The sequence below is a fragment of the Cebus imitator genome, unplaced genomic scaffold, assembly GCF_001604975.1.
Source record: "Cebus imitator isolate Cc_AM_T3 unplaced genomic scaffold, Cebus_imitator-1.0 Scaffold172, whole genome shotgun sequence".
NCBI lineage: Eukaryota > Metazoa > Chordata > Mammalia > Primates > Cebidae > Cebus > Cebus imitator.
In genome coordinates this window covers 204,340-225,872 of record NW_016107487.1, presented here as the reverse complement: position 1 = coordinate 225,872, position 21,533 = coordinate 204,340, and the positions used below count along the sequence as shown (strand labels likewise).

The 21,533-nt window shown below is 42.9% G+C and overlaps 1 protein-coding gene across 2 annotated transcripts in view; it reads left to right on the top strand.

Moving 5' to 3' along the window:
* Positions 1–21,533, top strand: part of LOC108315475 (protein kinase C epsilon type-like) — a 198,658-nt gene that overhangs the window by 12,933 nt on the left and 164,192 nt on the right. Inside the window, exon 2 of one of the 2 annotated variants that reach the window (XM_017544824.2) lies at positions 223–295. The exons of the other annotated variant lie outside the window; for it this stretch is intronic. Within the exon in view, the coding sequence (XP_017400313.1) occupies positions 223–231 (9 nt within the window). The 3' untranslated portion in view covers positions 232–295. Of the gene's footprint in view, positions 1–222; positions 296–21,533 lie in introns of those variants that run through there. 2 annotated transcript variants of the gene reach the window in all.

Genomic DNA, 21,533 nt, shown 5'->3' with positions numbered 1-21,533 from the left:
TTTTTTTTTTTTTAGTAGAGACGGGGTTTCGCCGTGTTGCCCAGGCTGTTCATGAACTCCTGAGCTCAGCCAATCTGCCTGCCTCCGCCTCCCAAAGTGCTGGGATTACAGGCGTGAGCCACTGCGCCTGGCCCACCATGAAAAAAAAGTTTCTCTTTGGTACCCATGCTCCCTTGTTTGTCTTCTTTGCTTCTTCAGGACACCATCCTATTTCTCTTGCAGATGTGCTGAGCCCAGAGTTGCCAGAGGAAAGACAGGATGCTCAGTTAAATTTGAATTGCAGGTAAACAATGAATACTTTTTTTTCTGTAGATATGTCTGAGATATTGCATGGGACATTCTTATACGACAAAAGTATTTGTTGTTGATCTGCAATTCAAATTTAGCTTAGGTTTCGATTTTTATTTGCTAAAGCTGGCAACGTAGGCATGTGCTTCCCACAACCTCAATAATGAAACCTGCCCGGCTGCGTGTCCTCTTGTCCCTGTGAGGGCAGAGGAGGGAAATGTAGGCTCTTGTTAAAATAATCCCAGCCTTAGTATAAGTAGGGAACACGTTTTTGATGAGGGACCCCTTTCTAGGGCTTCTAGAATCATGGAGGAGGCCTCCTGCCTTAATGTTTAAAGTTTATTCTCTACCGTTAGCCTATAGGACCCTTTTCCTCTCCTCCCCCAACAGTGAATATCAGCGCTCTGTTCTTAGAAGGTACACAATTCCTGGTCGTGACCACCTAACTGGCTTTGAAAAATATTTCCTTCATTTTAGAAAAGAATATCCCATTGAAGCTCCAGGCGCCTGAGTACTAATTCATGGAGACAGCTTTAGGAGGGGGTTTTTGTACTTTATTAAGTCTGGTTCACTGGAATCCAAGGGATTTGTGTATGAGTTGTATGGGGATCATGGCACTAAATACCCTTCCGGGTGCTCAGAACCCACCATTGTCTCCTGCCAGCCCCAGTTGCTTACATGGTGAAGTCTACTCCTCCTTCCAGACACTCAGGGCCCGGTGTGGTGTGCACCGCCCCCACTTCCATTTTCTGCCTGGTGGATCTCTTATCCTCTAGGGTAGGAACCTTCTGCTTGAGGGCTTGTTTCTGACCTTCATATCCGACCTCTTTCTCTCCCTTTGTGTTCTGTTCTCCCATATCCCCATCCCTGGAATACTCTAAGCAGCCATCTAAATCTCCTCTTTGGCGAGCATTCCCAGAAGTCTCCAGGCTGCAGCTCTTTTGGCCCTTGGAATTGCGGTAACATTTACTGTTTGTGCCTTCCATTTACAATTACTGATGCCTAGTGTTGATATTTTCTGTCTGCTCTCTAGCAGAGACAGAAGAGGTCTGTTCCCGAGAGTAAAACTCCTACCTTTTTTGGCTAATGCTTGGCATGTTGCTCTGCACAAAATAGATGCTTGATTGGTTAAATTAAAAAAAAATTTTTTTTAAGTTGGGGGGGGTCTTCCTCTGTCACCCAGGCTAGAGTGCAGTCGTGTGATGATAGCTCACTGCAACCTCGAACTCATGGGCTCAAGGGGTCCTCTTGCCTCAGCCTCCCAAGTAGCTGGAATTATAGGCACATACTACCATGCCTGGCTAATTTAAAAAATTTTTGTGGAGGCCCAGCACAGTGGCTCACACCTGTAATCCCAGCACTTTGGGAGGCTGTAGTGGGCGAATCACCTGAGGTCAAGAGTTTGAGACCATCCTGGCCAACATGGTGAAACCCCGTCTCTACTAAAAATACAAAAATTAGCTGGACGTGGTGGTGCATGCCTGTAATCCCAGATACTTGGGAGGCTGAGGCGGGAGAATAGCTTGACCTGGGAGGCAGAGGTTGTAGTGAGCCAAGATAGAACCACTGCACTCCAGCCTGGGTGACAGAGTGAGACTCTGCCTCAGAAAAAAAAAAAAAAGGAAAAAAAATGTATAGAGATGGAGTCTCACTGTGTTGCCCAGGCTGGTCTCAAACTCCTGGCCTCTCACTTCGGCCTCCCACAGTGCTGGGTTTACAGGCGTGAGCCACCATGCCCAGCCTGGTTAAGTAAAATTTTAACATGAAGTTATAATATTGATCTAAATAATAGATGTCCTTTAGGTGTTTGCGCTGGGATATTATTCTCCTTTCTTCCATGACGGAGGAGAGTATAGTATTGTAAAAAAATTACATGCACACACACACACCTGTATATATTTTAAAAAAGGAAAAGGCAAGAAGGGATGCCAGCACATTTGGAGGACTTTTATCTTTTACTTCAGCATTATTTTTAAAAATTAGTTAACTTAATTTTTTTAGAGCAGTTTTAGGTTTATAAAAAAATAGGGCAGAAAGTGCGGAGTTCCCATATACCCCCTCACCTCCACACCTAGTTTCCCCTGTTATTATATAAGTTTTAACTTCAAAAAGAAGTGAAGAAGGATGCAGCACAACCACCACATATGGAAGCAGGGGGCACCACGGTGAAGTGGACGGGCTTTATGTGACAGGGCGGCGGATTCTAATGCTGGTTCCACCACTGAACCAACGATGTGACCTTTTAATGAGTTGAGTAACCTCTCTGAGGCTTCTTCATCTGTAAAACAAATTCAGTACTATCTATCTAATTGTGTTTGAAATAAATAATATAATTCATAGAAAGTGCTTAGAAAAGTGCTTGTCACAGCTGGGCACGGCGGCTCACGCCTGTAATCCCAGCACTTTGGGAAGCCAGGACGGATGGATCACTTGAGGTCAGGAGCTTGAGAGCAGCCTGGCCAACATGGAGAAACCTGGTCTGTACTAAAAATAGAAAAATTAGCTGGGCGTGGTGGTGAGCACCCGTAATCTCAGCTACTCAGGAGGCTGAGGCAGGAGAATCACTTGAACCCGGGAGGCAGAAGCTGCAGTAACTGAGATCACACCACTCCAGCCTGCGTGAGGAAGGTGCTTATCACGTGATAAGCACACAAAAATGCTTGCTATTGTAATTATAATGCTTTTGTAAAATATAAATTGTGGATTATGTGGTTTGGAACTGATGATACTGTTGAAAAATCCACTTGGTTCATAGTTCTGTAGGTCTGAGACTCATTTGGGGTTAGGGGTTGCTTTTCATCTCAGGGGTGTGTCCTAGACAGATGGTCCTTCTCTTATAATGAGTTACATAGGAAATGGCTGTGGTTGCCAAATGTGTCTTTGCTGCCCACTTTCAAGCATTTATAGGCTAGTATATATTCATAACGTACTGCATTCACAGTTTGCTAGTTCATTTTCACCATCTCGGCTCCGCTGCTAATAAGCTCTGTGACCTTGAGGAAGCTGAAACCTCTCTGAGCTTCAGCTTCCTCAGTGTAAAATGGGAATAGTCACATTGGCCCTGCTTTCCTCACTGGGTTGTGAGACTCATTCAACATGCATCAGAAAAGAAAAACATGCCACACACATATAAGTAACAGCGATGAACAACTTTGGGATTCATGGAGGGGGATGGCCCTATCATATACAGTTTACAAATGGGGAAACTGAGGATAAAGGGTGCCTCTTGGTAGGGACTAGAATGGGACTCAGACCTTATTTCCCCAAGTCCCTGATCACACTAAGCAACATTTGGGTTTCTTAGCCAAATAGTCTGCCTCACTGTTTCACATTGTTGGGGCTGAAGATTTAAAATTAATCTGTGGGTTTTGTTTCTAGGAAACTGGTGTCTTAGAAGCCCACCCCCTCACATAAGAGAATGTGTCTCTTTCTCATTGCTTCTTTATTCCTACTTGGCTCTTTAAAAATTTTTCTTTATCACTGCTTATCATATGACTGTGCACAGACAACCGTAAAGCCAACTATTTTAAGGGGAAAAGGGGAGGAAGACAGATAAGACAGTGATTCAGAAACAAGCAGGAAAATGGAGTCATGTGGTTGTCCCCTTGTAGGTGGGATTTACAGCAGTGTTTTAGACTGAGAAAGCCTCCTTTTCTCCTGGAGAATAAATTAGGCCCATCAGGAATGTATTTTAAAACCTGGAGGGAGCACTTCTTCACAAGTCCCTCATGTGGCCAGCCTCAGTGCTGGGCTGTGTTCTCCTGCCCTGCAGTGTGGCTGGAGCTTCTGCTCTGTGCCTGGGGCTGGACTGAGCTCGACACAGTGGGGGCTCCAGCAGTGAGGCCTTGGTGCTTATCCCCAAGGAATGAAAAAAGGGAGAAATGCCCACTTGAAAACACTGATCACATCAGTTTCAGGGAGAGTAGGAAGATACTAGGTCTTGCCCTACTGTGTTCCCAGCTATCTGGGGGGCTGAGTCATGAGAATTGCTTGAACCCTGGAGGCAGGGTTACTGGGAGCCGAGATTGCACCACTGCAATCCAGCCTGGGTGACAGAGAGAGACTGGGTCTCAAAAACAAATAAAATAAAATGTATATAATCAAGACAGTCAAGTCTATTATTAGTTATCAGTCATATATATATGTGTGTGTGTGTGACACACTAATATTATTTAAGTAGCTTGTCTCTGCTAGCTGAAGAGATGGCTCTGTGGACATCCCCATCCAGTAAGTCGGCCACGTGCCTTCTCTAATGGGATTTGAATTTTAGGCAAGTAAGCCGTCATCTGACTCTTTCCAAATTTAAATCTGTTAAGAACGTTTAGGGTTTAATATGCTTTTTGTACAGACTCCATTTTTCTTTTTTTAAGGAGAAAGACATGAGAAAAAGAGTATAAAGGCATATCCTGTCTAGGTTCTTGGTTTTCAAACTCTGGGTCAGGACCCCTCAGTAAAGATGATGAAATCAATTGTGTGAATCTCTACAACAATTTAAATATGGAGATTGAACAATATAGACATTAGCAGAATGCTTTGTATGCAATATGAATAAATATTGCCTTCTAAAACTCCTATTTCAGTTTTATTTATGTGAGTATGTATGAGTTTAATTCTTACTGTAAGTCCCGGTTTAAAAAAACATTGAGAAATTTTCCCCAGAACACAGTTTCTCATTCAATCTAATTTGAATGAGTACCAGTAAAATGGAGATAAGAAAGTAAAGATAGGGTTCCCTACACTCAATAAACTTAAAATTTGCTAGCCCAAATGATTCCATAAAAGTCAATATGTTATTATTGCCCAGGGAAAGACTGATGAAGGCTTTGTATAGGAGGTAGCTTTTGACCTAGGCCTTGAAGGATGGATCAGATAGACTGGTTCTGAGAAACCTGCCTGACTGCTCCTCAGTAAACAAGGCTCTGACGACAAAGAATGCTGCAGTGCCCTGATGGACGGAAATACCGTCCGTGGCCTGAGAGCCCCCATCTCTTGAAACTCCTGCAAGTGGCATTCAACATCTGATAGTGGTGCTTCAGGGTTCGTGGGTTGAACTGTTGGAAACTCAAGGCTAGAGAGCTTAGTTCATGCCCTATGATACCCAGGGGTTTCCTCAGCTCTATCCATGCTTCAGCTGGCACTGGAGAGTTTTGCACCTTCTGATCGGGAATGTAGAATCTTTGGAAGATAAGGTGTTTGTGTGCCGCCCCTCAGGAGACTGCACGATCCATTTATTCCAAAAATGTGTACTGATTTCTTTTGATTCGCCCATCAAACTTCTATGGTAGTGAATATATTCAAAGCAGGAATTAAGATATTCCTCTTAATTTGGCATTTCAGGACAAGACCTTGGGGAAGTTAAATGATGAATTGGTGGCGGAGGCAGATGAATGAGCACCTGGGTGTCTTGGCTTTTAGGACAGAGGTTTTTTACTGCACATGCATAGGTATATAATCTCCCAAACACACTAGGTATAGGAGGCATAGGGCCTGACCTAGAAGGCATTGATATCAGTACCATTACACATTTAATTCCATTATCCATTTATGAATTTAAGCTCTATTTAAAAAGGCAATCAAATGAATCAAAATTTCTACTTTTGTTCTTTCTTTTTAACCTTCTTCTTTCCCTTCCATTCCTCTCTGCCTCCCCCACCACCCTTCTATCCCTTTCTTTCGCTTAAAGAAGATTAGGTAGGGGAAAGGTTCATAGACCATTTTACCCCTAATTGAAACAAATGTAAAAACTGCTATCTAATAACAGATATTCGTTAAATCCTCATTTCTACATAAAAATATAAGAGTTTAGAAGTTTAGTGACTTGATCAAAGTAAAAAAAAAAAAATCCAGTAAAGGACAGGCTTGGTGGTTCACACCTGTAATCCAAGCACTTTGGGAAGCCGAAGCAGGGTGATTGCTTGAGGTCAGGAGTTCAAGACCAGCCTGGCCAACATAGCAAGATACTGACTCTACAAAAACATTTTAAAAATTAGTAAAATTAGTCAGGCATGGTGGCATGCACCTGTGGTCTCAGCTACTTGAGAGGCTGAGGCAGGAGGATCACTTGCCCCTAGGAGGTCAAGGGTACAATGAGCCATGATCCTGCCACTGTACTCTAGCCTGGGTGACAGAGTGAAACCCCTTGTCTCAAAAAAAAAAAAAAGAAAGAAAAAAATCCAATAGAGACAGAAAAAATATGAGGAAACAGGTAGGTTTCCTGATTCCTAGTAAGGTACTTGCATTGCTATACCATGCTGCATCTGATCACCATTCATCCATCATGCTTCCATCATCTATCCATCCATTCATTCATCCATCTCTACATTTATTCATCTGTCTATGCATCCATCCATCCATCTCTCCATCCATCCATCTATCCATCTACCCACCAATTCATCCATCCATCCATCCATCCATCCATCTCTCCATCCATTCATCCATCCATCCATCCATCCATCCATCCATTCATCCATCCATCCATCCATCCATCCATCCATTCATCCATCCATCCATTCATCCATCCATCCATCCATCCATCCATCCATCCATTGATCTCTACATCCATCCATCCATCCATCCATCCATCCATCCATCCATCCTTCCTTCCTTCCGTCCATCCATCCGGCCAGCCAGCTGGACAGCCAGGCAGCCAGACATCCTGTCAGTTTACTGGTCAGATAGTTAATGCTAATGCCATATGTCTAAAGTTTTAGTAAGGGAGTCTGATTTAATATTATCATTATTATTTTCAATTTGCTTTTCATCTATTGACTGAGGTTGCAGCAATCAGACTACCCTTTGGGCTGATAAAACCTGAAACTTGTCTATTTGGTTGAGATTACCATTTGCCTAGGGTCTTTTTACATGTCAGGAGGATAGTAAAAACTGCCATGAAGGGCTGAGCACGGTGGCTTACGCCTGTAATCCTAGCACTGTGGCAGGGCTGAGGTGGGAGGATAGCTTGAGGCCAGGAGTTTGAGACCAGCCTGGGCAACGTAGTGAGACCCAGTCTCTAAAAGAGATTTTAAACTGGGTGTGGTGGCATGTGTTTGTAGTCTCAGCTGCTCCAGGAGGCTGAGGCAGGATTGCTTCAGCCCAGGAGTTTGAGGCTGTGGTGAGCTATGATGGCACCACTCTACTCCAGCCTGGGCAGCAGAGCAAACAGAGCCAGCCCCAGCCTCTAATAAAAACGAAGAACAAACCTAAAATCATGGTGAGAGATTTTTCTTTAAAGACTCCTTGGGGCCGGGCACGGTGGCTCATGTCTGTAATCCGAGCACTTTGGGAGGCCAAGGTACGCGGATCACGAGGTCAAGAGATTGAGACCATCCTGGCCAACATGGTGAAACCCCATCTCTACTAAAAAATACAAAAATTAGCTCAGCAAGGTTGTACGGGCCTGTAGTCCCAGCTACTTTGGAGGCTGAGGCAGGAGAATTGCTTATACACAGGAGGTGAAGGTTGCAGTGAGCTGAGAGAGCTGAGGTCACACCACTGCACTCTAGCCTGGTGACAGAGTGAGACTCTGTCTGAAACAAACAAAAAGACTCCTTCAGTCCTGTTTTTTTGGGTTACGTTGTTTTTGATCCCCCTACTTTCTGAACTCTCTGGAGTGTCAGGATACGTTGGCTTTTGTGATTTAATCAGCCTACTGCAATGGTAGAGTCTCCCTTTTGAGTTGTCACTCTTTCCTTGGAGCAGGGTTTCCCAAAATGTGTTCCAAACAATGAAAGAAGTGAATAGGTCATTCCACTCAAAAATGAATGCCATAATCAAGTAAATTTGGAAAACCATAGAGTAAATGAAGCTAAACATTTATTGCAGGACTTTTTTTACAGCCTTCAGTAGGCTAATTTCCATCAGTTCTCTGGATGGCAATTGAGCCAGCACTGTTTCCAAATGGATTCGAGTGTTCAACATGCTTTTAGGGACAGTTCTTATATCTCTTGATGTCATTTGGGAAACACTGTCTTAGAATCTGGCCCCCACTATTTGGGCTGTTGGCCAAGAGGAACTAACATGGTGAGGAGGAAATAATCATTATCCATTTATGTTAATATTTTTTATCATAAACACTAAAACTTAGTTTTTTAAAGTAGGATTCCAAGTGTTGTTTATAAGCCCTTGACTAACGAAGAGAGAAGAGCTTAGCTGAAAGAGTGTTTGTGCAGTACATGAAAATAGAAATGCAAACAAGGCCCCTATTAGCCGGATTTTCTAAGTGATATTCTAGGAGTTCATCCTTGTTCTGTCTTTAGCAAGTGACATGTAGAAAACAGTAGCAAAGGCGCTGTTACGGTCCCAGGGACCATTCCTATGGAATTACATTGGCTGAGGACACAGGCTCATGCTTTCTCCTCTTCCCTGAGTCAGGTCAGGGTGAATATTATCCGAGGACAATTGAACTCTTGCCCCTTCTCTTCACAAATCAATTGTTGCTTAATTGGACCCAGAATGTTTGCTGCTCATCAACTCTATTTTGAAGGTGTATCTCGATATTTCATTTCCTTGTGTTTATTGGAAAAGATTTTTTTAAAAACTACTTGGGAAGATATAAATATGATTGTTGGGGTTGACTTGTGGCAAAAATGTGAAGGGGTCAAAGGCTGATTTCAGGTTTCACGCGCACATCTTCCACTTCCGAGCCCTCCAAGCCTGGGGCCCAGCCAGGATGTTTCAGTTCCTTTCAGCTGAGTATAAACTCAATTACACTGAGGTAGCTGGCCATAATGAGATATATGACACTGGCGCTTTAGAGGACTGCTGTGGAGGAGGCCTTTCTTTATCTGAAGGGTAACATTGCAACCTCTGGAATTTTCAGATATCACTGACAGGAAAAGATGGACTTTTGGGTCAAGAGGAATCTTTCAAACCAGGTACTCACTGGAGATCAAGCTATTTCTGAGGCCATACTCTGTATCAAGAGCTAGGGGTCTTTACATGAGCCTTCAACTGTAAGTCAGAGCCTGCCTCACTGTGGTCAGTGGATATGTTTCTAGATTACCTCACATTGGAAATGCTTGTCTCCCTACTCTGTGAGGGATTAGCGCTTTTGCACTTTAAAGAAAAAATAGGCCATAAATTACTGAGGAATTTTATGGCACAATCCAAAGCACAGATTGGAGGCCAAGGAAAAATAAAACTCCAGCTTCTTAATGAAAAGTCAGATGGAAAAGAGAGATTGCTTCCTGAAAAGAGGGGGGCACTGCTTGAGGGAGAGGAGGGAAAGGACTCTGAGTGAGTCGACAGGAGCTCCTTCCAGGTGTCCTGGAAGAGTTTATGAGAATTCTCAGCCTCCTCTTGATAAACTTGAAGGCAAAGCGAAGCAGGCAGTTGAACTGTTTGGGAAATGGATGAGAGACATGATTATTTTTGGTAGCAAGATTTTCTGTGTTTGGATTATGCATGTTATAAATCCAGTATCTTAATTTCCATTTGCCTTGGGTGAGCCATATGCCTGATTTTAATTCAATGCTGATTAAATGTCAGAGAAGGAAAGGAAGGGATGAGGTGGAAGTTTCCCAGCCTGGCTGACCAGGAAGAAAGCAGTCAGATCCTAGGAGTCTGGACCTTATCAGTTACAAAGAGAACAATTCCCTGTAAGTTACAAAACAAAATAGCACAAGAAAACACTTTGTAGATGTACATTAAGCAGTCTCCTTTCCAGAAAACATTTCCCCACACCAGGAAGACCCAGCGTGCTCCTTAGCACCTTGGCCCAGACCCTCAGCTCTTCTCAGCTCACCTTTTCCTACAGTGAATAAACATGATGCTGTTTTTCAGTCTCTGCAGCCTTGGTTGTGGCCCATGTTTTACTCTAGAGCAGCGAGGGCACTTGTAACCAGCTGTGGGGAGATGAATACACTGTCACGTATATATAAATGCACTGTCATTTATCATTTCAGAATTGGAGTGACTTCTAAATGAATCATAACAGTTGCATTTAATGAATTACTTTCCTGGGTATTGGCTAATTTTAAACCGGTCTGACGAGTTTTAAGGTCCATGTGGTTTGAGGAGATTCAGTGGTGCAGTTCCCGGTTTGGTCCTCCTCATTTCCCTCCAGCCCTGCTCCTTTTCAGCATGCCAGGCTGCTTGGCTGGGTTATCTTTAATCTCTGTAGGTGGGAGGAGGGAAGGCGAGAGGTACTGGGCCCAAGGTCATGCCAGAAGAGTTCAGGCCTCTGCCTGTTGGCTGGCACTGCTCGGAATTCCCAGGGGTCTCCGGGGAGTTAGCCCTCCGCTCACAGATGGGCCTGACCTCGGTGGAAGGCAGCCTTCCACCGGGAAGCCTCCATCTGGCAGTGTGGATGGGTGGGGAGGGGTCAATTCTGGCTGTGGAAGTATCTCGGCATTTCACTCCCCTTCCTCACACTTGCTGCCTCCACTCCAGGCTTCTACACAAGCAGCCACGGTCCCTGCTGGTAGCTCCACGTTGGTTTTCTACATTGGCTCTAAAATCATGGCCTCATGGACACCAATGCTTGACTTGTTTTTTTTCGTTTGTTTGTTTTGAGAAGTTGTTTACCATGGGAGTGAGGGAATTTTCGTGGTCCTGGGAAATACAGGGAGCCTCCGGGATGGCTTCACTAGGGGTGTCACTGCATGGTTATTATCAGTGGTAAGTTTCCCTGTCTCAAGATGGAAGCCCCTGCTGCTTCTCTGCCACACGTTTGCCTCTGTTGACCCTCCATTGCTCACCTGTGCTGGTTCCCCCCACAGACTGTTTCTTGTAACTGTTTGCCTCATAATGAAGTACTTAGTGATTGAAGTGTTGCTCTATAAAAGAGATCTTTTAAACTGAAACAAGTACAACAAAACAATTTAAACATTTTAATACTTTCTTCAAGGATACAGAGCCTTTCCTCTCTTAATACATGCGGTTCAGAATGACATCAATAAGGATTCTATTTTTGCATTAACAGGAAAACTAAGTTTATAAGACTAGAGTATGGATAGAAAGGAGGATGGTTCTACTGGGATATAAACTCCGATCCATGCTTGGAAACGGCCTAGTCCGTGCAAACACCATTGCCTATTGCATCCTTGACCAGACACACATATTGCCCCATTGTGATGAAAGGCCGAATGGAGAGAGTAATAGAAAGCTCAGCTCAGGTTCCAAGGAGGAGGCGAGTAAAGGCTGTGCAGGCCTAAGCTTCTGTGGTCAGTCACTGCTGGCTGGGGAAGGAAGGAGGCATGAAGGGTCTCCCTCCTTTCCTCTTTTCTTCATGGTTTCTAGATCATTCATTCAACAAATCATTAGGGAGCCCCTGCCGTCAAGCTAGGCCCTGGGGATATAACCAGGAACAGGCTAGATAGGGACCCTAATCTCAGAGGGCTCATGCTCCAATTGGGGGATAGATACTCAAATGGGCAATCAGACATAGTACCCCAAAGGGGTGGTGTGCCCCCAGACTACCCAAAAGGGGCACCAAACTAGATGTGCGGAGTTGGGGAAGCCTTTTGGGAAAAGGTGACGTATTAGCAGAGATCTGAAGGAGAAACAGGAAATAGTTTAGTGTGACTGCTGTGAAGTACAGTGGGGGGTGGGAGTAGGTTGGGGGCATGGGACAAGTAAGATGTTGTCAGCTGCCATCTATCTCCCTCCCTCTCCTCCTCCCTCCTTGCTTCCTTCCTTCTTTCTAATTTAACCCTGGAATCACCAAAGGCCACTTTAGGTGAATAGCAACCCTAGAGTTGGGGCTTTATTCTGCAGGGGATGGAGGAGTCAGTGAAGGGCTTTTAAGCAGGGAAATACCTGATCAGATTCAAATTGTATCACCCTGTGGGTTGGACTAGAGATGGATTTGAACATGAGGAAACTGCTTTAGATATTTAGCCTGGTAAAGATAATCTGGCTTGTGGTTGGGTGTTATTGGCTGGGTGGGCTCTGGCTTAAAAGCCTGCTGCTTTAGATCACTGTGGGAAATACTGTTTCAGAGACACAACCATTTCAGATGGGCAGCGACGAGGACAATGGAAAGGCCAGGATACCACGGAAGGTCTGGAGAGGTAGTGGGAACTTGTAGGAGTACATCAGTAACTTTTCCTGCCCTTTTCTCTGCCACTGTGATGTAAATATCAACTTGATTTTACACAGAGCCGAGGAACCTTTTAGAACCCAATCAAACAAGTTGGTGGTTCTATGCTGAGCCAGGGGAAAACTTTGTTGTAACAAGGGAATTTATACTCACTTGGCTTCTCTGCCTTTCTCATCGATTTCTTTTTGGTTTTCTTGGAAGCTGGTTGTGTGCATATGTGAATACATATTGCATATTAAAATATTGCATATTCTGGGCTTTCTTTTCTAAACCTTTAATATTTTACCTATGTTCAAATATGTTCAAGATGTATGATACCGTTTTTATATAATGTAAACTTTCTTGGTTTTTTTTTTTGAAACGGAGTCTCGTTCTGTCACCCATGCTAGAGTACAGTGGCAAGGTCTCGGCTCACTGCAACCTCTGCCTCCCGGTTCAAGCAATTCTCCTGACTCAGCCTCCCTAGTAGCTGAGACTACATGTGCCCACCACTATGCCCGGCTTATTCTTGTATTTTTAGCAGACTCAGGGTTTCGCCATATTGGCCAGGCTGGTCTCAAACTCCTGACCTTGTGATCTGCCTACCTCGGCCTCCCAAAGTGCTAGGATTACAGGCGTGAGCCACCATACCTGGCCAATGTAAACTATACTTAAAATTTAAGTATTTTAAGATTTTAAATCTTATTTTGGCATTTGTTACTGGTTGTGATATGTAATTTTGGTGACATTAGTGAGGGATCAGTAATTTAAAAATTACTTCAATGTTGTTGCCTTCTGCAGATTGCAAATGTTTTGCAACTGCTGTTGGCAAAGTAAAAATGCTTTGGCTAGCTAAGGTAACCACTAATTTCCAAACTTTTTTCCAGTTGTAAGGGCATAGAATGCATCTGCACACATGATTCAGTGTATTAAAAATAATATTATGTGAGGACATTTTATAGATAAGAGGTTAGAATGCAAATGACTCTATTTTGAGAAAATTTGAGGGAACCTTTCTTTCAAGATAACTAAATTATTTGCTGTCCAGAAGTTTATCCTGTAATTATCTGGATTTTTTTTTTCATTTCTCTGAGGCTTAGCTCAGCCTCAGTGGACTGTGACTTCATAAATACAGTGCATTTTTCAATTTTAGAAGTCATGGGAAGAGGCACACTACTTTGGGAATCTGTGAAACTTAAAGCAATTATAATGAAGAGATACATATTTATTTTGTTTGTGTTCTGTTTCCATTCCATTATCTTCTATTATCACCCAGGTTCATCCTTGGAGAGGCCTATAAGTGGAAAGTTTCTCATTTTGAAGTTAGTTGTTTTTTAATTGGTCACGCAAAAGAAAGGCTCACATTGATTTTGAAAGACAAAACATGTCATTGTTTTTTTCACTAATGCCCAGCTTCTACATGGCTGACTGGATATTGTTCAAATTTTCCAAAAGAATAAAAAAGAGAGAGAAACATCCTTCTTTTGTATCCAAAGCCAGTCATGGAAAATTTCATCCTGAAAGGATAATTTTTCATAAATATGCAAGAGGCAGAATGGCAGCGTGGCTGCAATAGAATCTGTCCCTGGACTTCCACGCACAGTACTTTGCTGTAAACATGAAACTACAGGCACACATACACTCAAGAGAATACGCAGTATTGGAAGCCTGATTATTTCCACTAAGATTGAGATTTTTCCCTCTAAGATCTATGCTGGAGAAAGCAATGTCACTTCATTTTATTCCACATTAATTCATAAATTGTTGTAGCATATCTACTATGTGAAAGGTGGTACTGGGCTAATGAAAATAATTCTGCCCTCAGTTTGCCATCTAATAGGGAAAATAAAGTGCACATATGTTAAAGTCTAAGTCTGTTTTACGTGCCAAGTGGATAATACAGACAGGAAGTACTGTGGATCTAAGGAGGTGAAGCTCATGGGTGTACAGGTTGTCATAGTCACAAAGCCTTTTCAGGAGCAGTAGAACTTGAATGATGGGTTGAAAGATGGGGTGGATTGGGATAAAGCACAGAGTGGGTGCATGTGGAACATTTACAAGAAGAGGGGGTGTGGGGAGCTGATGACCACCGAGGACAGGGAGCCTGTAGTCTGCAGGTATATATGGGTCCTGCTGTGGGGATGTTGATTGACCTCTGCAGGCACTTTGCCTTCCTTCTTCTGGGTTCCCTCTAGCTAGGGTGGAGAGGGCTGGCTCAGCTTGGCTCTTCCGGGTTTGACCAAAGGGCCAGGCAACATGAAGGTGAAGAAGTCCTTGCAAAACAAAGGGCACAAGAAGTCTCTCTTCTAAACCTAGGCTGTGCCTGTCTCCATACTTTTATTTCATGCTGTTAGATCTGGGAAGAAACTTAGCATGTTTCTGTATTAGTAGAGTATTTGAAGGAGGTGATAACTATTAAGTGAGAGAGGTAAAGAGAACGAATCAGAGATAAACAGGTGTATTGGGATAAAGGATGAGAGTACAGATTTGAGGCTACGATTCACAAACCAGGGCTGGCTATTCTAGAAACAATAGAAGTCATTAGACAAATCATGAAATGGTGGTTTGGTATTGGTGTGATAAACCTCCAGAGGTTAATAACTTTCTTGGGTTTCGGTAGTGGACACCAGCAATCTTAGGAGGTCTGGCAGCAAGACTCTTCTTTCCATGTCAGGCGACGCTGGATTGTTAGTGCTTACTGGATAGAATAAGTATACGATCGCTCTGTGTGCCCTTCTCTCCTCTCTGCAGGGTGTGAGAATGGAAAAAGATGATTACACACCTGATAACCCAAATATTAGCTAATCTGTGGTGGGGATGCTTATTCTGGCCTTCTAGGATCAAACTTGTTTCTTTAACTGTTAGTTTTATAGTGCCCAGCGTTAAACTTTAAATGCTTGGGATATAAATGTTTACATGCTTGGGACATAGTGAACCAGACTGGGAAGGTAAGGTAAAAGCAGGCTGATAAAGCCCAGCCAACTTCTGCCAGTCGGCTAAAGCTCACATACTGTTGGATATATACATACATATACGGCCAAGACATCTTGTTGAGTGATCTCTAAGAGAGCAGAAAAGCCTTTTTAACAAATGCACCTATCATAGAGTCTTTCCAATAGCCTATACCTTTCAACTTGTGAAGATAAATAAGAACATATGGTTTATCTCAACGTGCTTTTAACAAAAACCAGATGCACACACATAAAACAATTAGAGTGTTTTCTTAGATACTCTGAAGTTCTTATACAGGATATTTGTTCTTCATTTGGCATTTATTGACTACCTACTGTGTTCCAGGTCACCAGGCTCTGTGTTAGAGGATAGAGATTTAAAGCTCTAGTAACTTAGATATTATAATCTATATATGTCATTTAAAGACATTGCATTTTCTTCATATAATTAGCCCCCTGGCAGGAAGTAATTGTGATTGAGTGTCTAGGGCCATGTAGTTATCCTAAACTTCAACGAGGTGATTTTGAAATTGCCATTTGGAAAATGGTCCCATTATATCTATTTGTAAACTGAGTCATGAAGGAAGTCTTCAGGGTGCCCAGGTAGGCGTTTATGATGTACCTAAGTAGACGCCAGTCAGAACGGTTTTGGCTTTGGTGCTTCTACCTGTGATTAACGTCCCACTTGACTCCTTGAGCCCTTTTATCTGAAATTATATTCCTGAAATTCATCTGGCTCTGCTGATTATCCCTACCTGGGCCTGTGGATGAGGTCAGAGAGACCGGAGCTGGGGCTTTTTCTTGGTGATGCGACTGCCATTCCACACACGTGGACACAAATAGACAATGCCTGTGGGAATCCAAACCCCAACGAGTGCGCGAGGCGCGCATGCCCCATGTTAAAGCAGCAGACTGGCTTGGTGCTTGCTAAGTGCATGGTCAGCAGTCACTCCTCCTGTGACATGTATTGTCTGAGTCACTCATTTGGCCCTTATTACATCCTGTCTTGGGTTATTAGTAACCTTTGCACGCATTTGTTTCTCCTTGCCAGCCGCATTGCCCCAGTGGCGCGAGCTCAGGGTTCTCGCCATTCAAATTCTTCACCAGTGCTCCTTATGGGGAGTAAACTTGATTTTTCTTTTGATTATGAAATGGTAGTATTTAAGCTTATTAAAATGTAAGTATTGTTTATCCAAACAATTATAGATGGACTTATTAAACTTTTAAGAAAACAGCTTTACTGAGACATCTCTGACACCCAATAAATGGCCCATATTTAAAGTGAAGAATATGATAAGTTTGAACTTGATAACATGATTTCTTACTCTTTTTTTTTTTTCTGGATAACATGATTTCTAACTCATTTTCTTTTTCAGGTAACATGATTTCTTACTCATTTTCTTTTTCAAAATGATGTTTGATGAGCACTGATTTTACAGAGGGTGCCTATCTGAGAATATGAGGTAGGAAATTTTGAAGTAACATGTTGTTGGTAAGGGGGTAATTTGGTTCCTGGATAACTTTGAGATTCTAGTTTTTTTTTTTTTTCCCCCGAGACAGAGTCTTGCTTTGTCACCCAGCCTGGAGTGCAGTGGCACAATCTCAGCTCACTCCAACCTCTGCCTCCTGGTTCAAGCGATTCTTGTGCCTCAGCCTCCCAAGTAACTGGGATTACAGGCACACACCACCATGCCTGGCTAATTTTTATATTTTTAGTAGTGATGGGGTTTCACCATGTTAGCCAAGAGGGTTTCAAACTCCTGACCTCAGGTGATTCGCCTACCTCGGCCTCCCAAAGTATTGGGATTATAGGTGTGAGCCACCTTGCCCAGGTGAGATTCTAGTCTTCTGCAATGGCAAATTGAGGTGTTCCTGGCATGCAGTAGGCATGAAATAAAGCTTATTGAAGCCTACTAAAGTTTATTGAAGGCTATGTGTACGTAGTTGTAAAGTCACCTCAGTGCTCTTTACAAAAAAAGCATATTGTACATCTTTTATTTCTTTTTTAATGGGGGATAGTTTGTAATGGCCTTAGTAACTTTGAGCATTTTATCCTCTTGACAAATCCAGCAGAGATTTTACTTCCTGAATGAAAGGCTACTGGCTAGCCAAGCGTTGGTTGAAAGGTTCAGTCGGGAAAGTAAGTTGATATTCCTATTGCTGCAGAATCTTTGTCTCTGGATTGCTCTTTTATTTTCATGAGGACTGAGCAAGTCCTGCAGGTAATTCAGTGCCAGGGCAGGCTAGCTGAGTTTTAATTGATGCTAATTAGCACCCCCATAGACTGTGACCATTTTTTCCCCTCAAGCAGTCAGCCAAGTAGCATTAGGAAATGCGAGACATCTTTCTTTGGAATCATCATAGAAGCAGAACTATTTTCAGGCTTAGCCTCAGCAGGTCCTGCCCTTCTCAGAAATAGTGAGGAAATGAGATGAGGAAAAAATACCCTGAGGAGTAAGGTGCCAGGTAGCGTGCATTCTAGACCCAACTGTGGGCTTAGGACAGCAGGGAGAAGATGCCAAAGGGTTTTGCTCTTAAGTACCTCTGCCTCTAGTTAGAAAGAATGAGAGATGAAATGAAGCGAGTTCTGACTGCCGCCTGGGATCTGGAAAAATGCTTTGCAGGAGCAGTATTTATGGCAAATTCAGAATACATCTTCTTACCTTGAATGTCATTAGACCTGGAACTGTGTACTGATGCCAAAAGAATAAAATCAAACAAAATAAACAGTCCCCAGACCGTCTCTTGTGCTCTGTCGTCCCGACTATTCTCCACTGGGATCCAGTGTCTGCCTTTGGTGCTGGATGTGCCTGTTTCTCCACCCTTGGCTAGATACATGTTTTCCAATGATGGAAAGGGAAGCCACTGCCTTATATTCACACTAGGCTCTAAATGGCCCACTTCTTCAGATGCTCCTGGGCAGCTAAGTTTGCAGCCAATTCTCAATCATTTCTGGTGAGAGAGGATAGAAATAACGTGGGAAGCTAAATTTAAATTCGCCATCAACCCAGGTGCTTATTAGCTAGAAGTTTCAATCTTCCTTGGCACTGAACACCATGAACTACTTCAGAGTACAGCTGGCTTGGTGTTTGCGGGTAGGAGGGAGTGAGAAATTATGCCAGAGCTGGAAAAAAATGTGAAGTCAAGGGGGGATCTTTTTGTTCTTCCCCTCTCCATTCAGAGAGGTGATGGTGTCTCTCTACCTCACTGAAACCTGCTCCCAGGAGCATCTGATTTTGGCCATTTACAGCCTAGTGTGAATATAAGGCAGTGGGTTCCATTTTTTAGGAAATTTGCCTTTTGAATCTAGACTTCTTTGATTAACCAGAAGGCCTTGGCTCCTGGTGAAGAAACCGCGAGGAGATGAGGGAATAGGCAGGCACGATTCTGAATGATGCTGGGGAAGATAAGGCCTATTTCATCTGTGCTCACACAAACACCACAGTCAAGCTTAAGACTGAGTTTTCAGATATCTGACCTAGACCCGCTGTAGGAAATATAATCTGCCTTGTGGCATAGCACGCACATATAAGGAGCAGTGGAATAACACTTACTCTCACTATAGTGAGAGGCATTTGATCTATGTTAATAACCTATTATTTTACTTTAAAAAAATGTAGGTTGGACCTACAACATTGATTTCACAACCCCCTAGTGGCACGTGACCCAGAGGACTGGGCTGAGTTACCCTTTCTGGTTTCCCGCATCTGGGCGCCTAGACACGGGGCAAGTTGGGACTGCACCTTGACTCTCATTTCTTTTGCCAAATGGGCACCCAGACTCGGGGCTGGGTCTGCCAGAGGTGGCAGTGCTTTTTACGATATGTGTAAGCACAGAGTGTGCATCCAGGGAAGGAATGCATGGGACTTGTGTGTCCCCAGCCAACCCCATTTGTAATTTGCAAATGGGATCTGTGTGGCTGGCAGAGGGCTGGCAGTGTGCACCAGGCAGAGGAAACAGAAGGTAGACTCCCAGGTGAGGGAGAGCTAGATCCAGCGGGAGAAATGACACCTGCCACAGTTTTGGCACTGATTAGAGTGTCTGTTCCTCGCTTTTTCCTCATGGCCCTTCTTTCACTTTGTGGTCTGAAAATTGGCCAAAAGATCAGGAAGGTGGTGAACTGAGATGAGAAGCAAAGGGCCCTTGTAACCTAAACACTGGCCAGTAACTCCTAGATAACCAAGCTTTGGCTGTAGGGAAGACTAACATCCTATTTGCATGGAAAAGTAAAGAAAGATCAGTTCTCTGTTGAAAATGAGAATTTTTTTTTTTTAAGACGGAATCTCGCTCTGTCACCAGGCTGGAGTGCAGTGGCGCAATCTTGGCTCACTGTAATTTCTGCCCCTCGGGTTTAAGCGATTCCCCTGCCTCAGCCTCCCACAGGCACACACCAGCACGCTGGCTATTTTTTTTGTATTTTTAGTAGACACGGGGTTTTGCCATGTTGGTCAGGATGGTCTTGATCTCCTGACCTCGTGATCCGCCCGCCTCAGCCTCCCAAAGTGCTGGGATTACAGGCATGAGCCACTGTGCCCGGCCAAAGTATTGTTATTAAGTTGATCAATACTTTGTTGAAAACTTTCTCTGTACCTGGTACTAAGATACCCTATTGCTTTAATAGCTTCTTATAGTCACTGTGGATTATAGTAATTTCTTTTTACAAGATAATAAGATTTGCCCATCTGCATGATTGCCCACATTTTGATTCTCTGATTTGTCTTTACTTCTAGCTACTCACTAAACATACGTTTCCTGAAAGCAGAAGAGATTCAACTGCTGTTATTCACGTAATGACCATCGCGTCAGGAGGAAGTGTCGGGGAAGTTAACAAAACAGGCTAGGTGTAGTGGCTGATAACTGTGATCCCAGCACTTTGGGAGGCTGAGGTGGGCTGATTGCTTGAGCCCAGGAGTTTGAGACCAGCCTAAGCGACATGGTGAGACCCCAGCTCTGCAAAAAATACAAAAATTAGCCAGGCATGGTGATGTGTGCCTGTAGTCTCCTGACTGATAGGCAACTAGCAGTCTTTCCCCAAGTACGGGGGGCAGTGGTGTAGGCCAGCTTTTAAGCTGGTAAGATGTGACTCCGGCTTCCATGGACTGGGTAGTATCTGGATGAGCCTGGTGACAGTCTGCTCACTACAGACTAGAGCCTTCTGCTGTGACAGATATGCCCGAATAGAACTTTCGAAGATCCTGCTCTTGCAATTTAGTCACTGCCTGTCCACGGATAGAACCCTGACTACTCAGTAGTTCCACAAGACAAATGATAGCTTAGCAGGTTTGGGTTATTGTTACTATTTTAAAATTTAACTATAGGAGATTTTGCAGCAATAATATAGAGCATCGCATATGGAATTTCTTAGAATGGGATCTTAGTACCTTATCTTGTATGTGTCCTGTCTAAAACACACAGCTGATCCTATGAAGCCTGGAAAATTTTAAAGGGGAGTGGTATACAAGCAGAAACCCGCAGGGCTTTAGCAGGGTAAATGCGGCTGGAGAGGCCAAGAGAAAAACTTTTCCTTCTTTATAATTTTCGTGCTTCTGTTCTGTTTCACCTAGATCCCAGAGCTGAAATCAGCAATTTAATTTTCTTCTTTTCTCTCCTTCTGTAAGGGTGTGCAGAATACAGAGCCAGCAGGATTACATGGGGCTTCAGGGGGTCATGCTGCCAACAAGATAAGGAGGTCTACTACTACTGCCTTTATTCACCATTTTTCTGTGGGCTTTAGCTGATGCACTTGGACAAAAGAGAAAAAGGTATACATGCAGAAAGAGAGAAATTGACTTATGTGCATATGATATGCCTATATGCTATACAATATGCTATTTATTACAAACAATAAGGTAATACTGTGAGGCGGCTTGACATAGAATTAATATACAAAAATAACCTTAGAGAACAACAAGAAGATAGAAAATAGAACGGAAGCAAAGGCTTCATTCATAGTCAGGATAAGCGAGACTAATAAAGATGAAATAGCTCTGCCAGATATTACATATTTTAAACCGTATTATGATTAAAATATATTTGATGTACTAGTAATATTAGTATATGTATAATATATTAATATGCTAAATATAGTTAAACATATGCTAATATACTAGTACATTAAATATTCATATACTAAATGTAGTTTAACATTTAAATATATATTTCATATTAATATTAATATGTGTAATGCTAATATAATGTTATAAATATGAATGTGTATAATATTAATATAAAATATCTATTTAGTTTAATATTTAATATACTATACATATACTAAT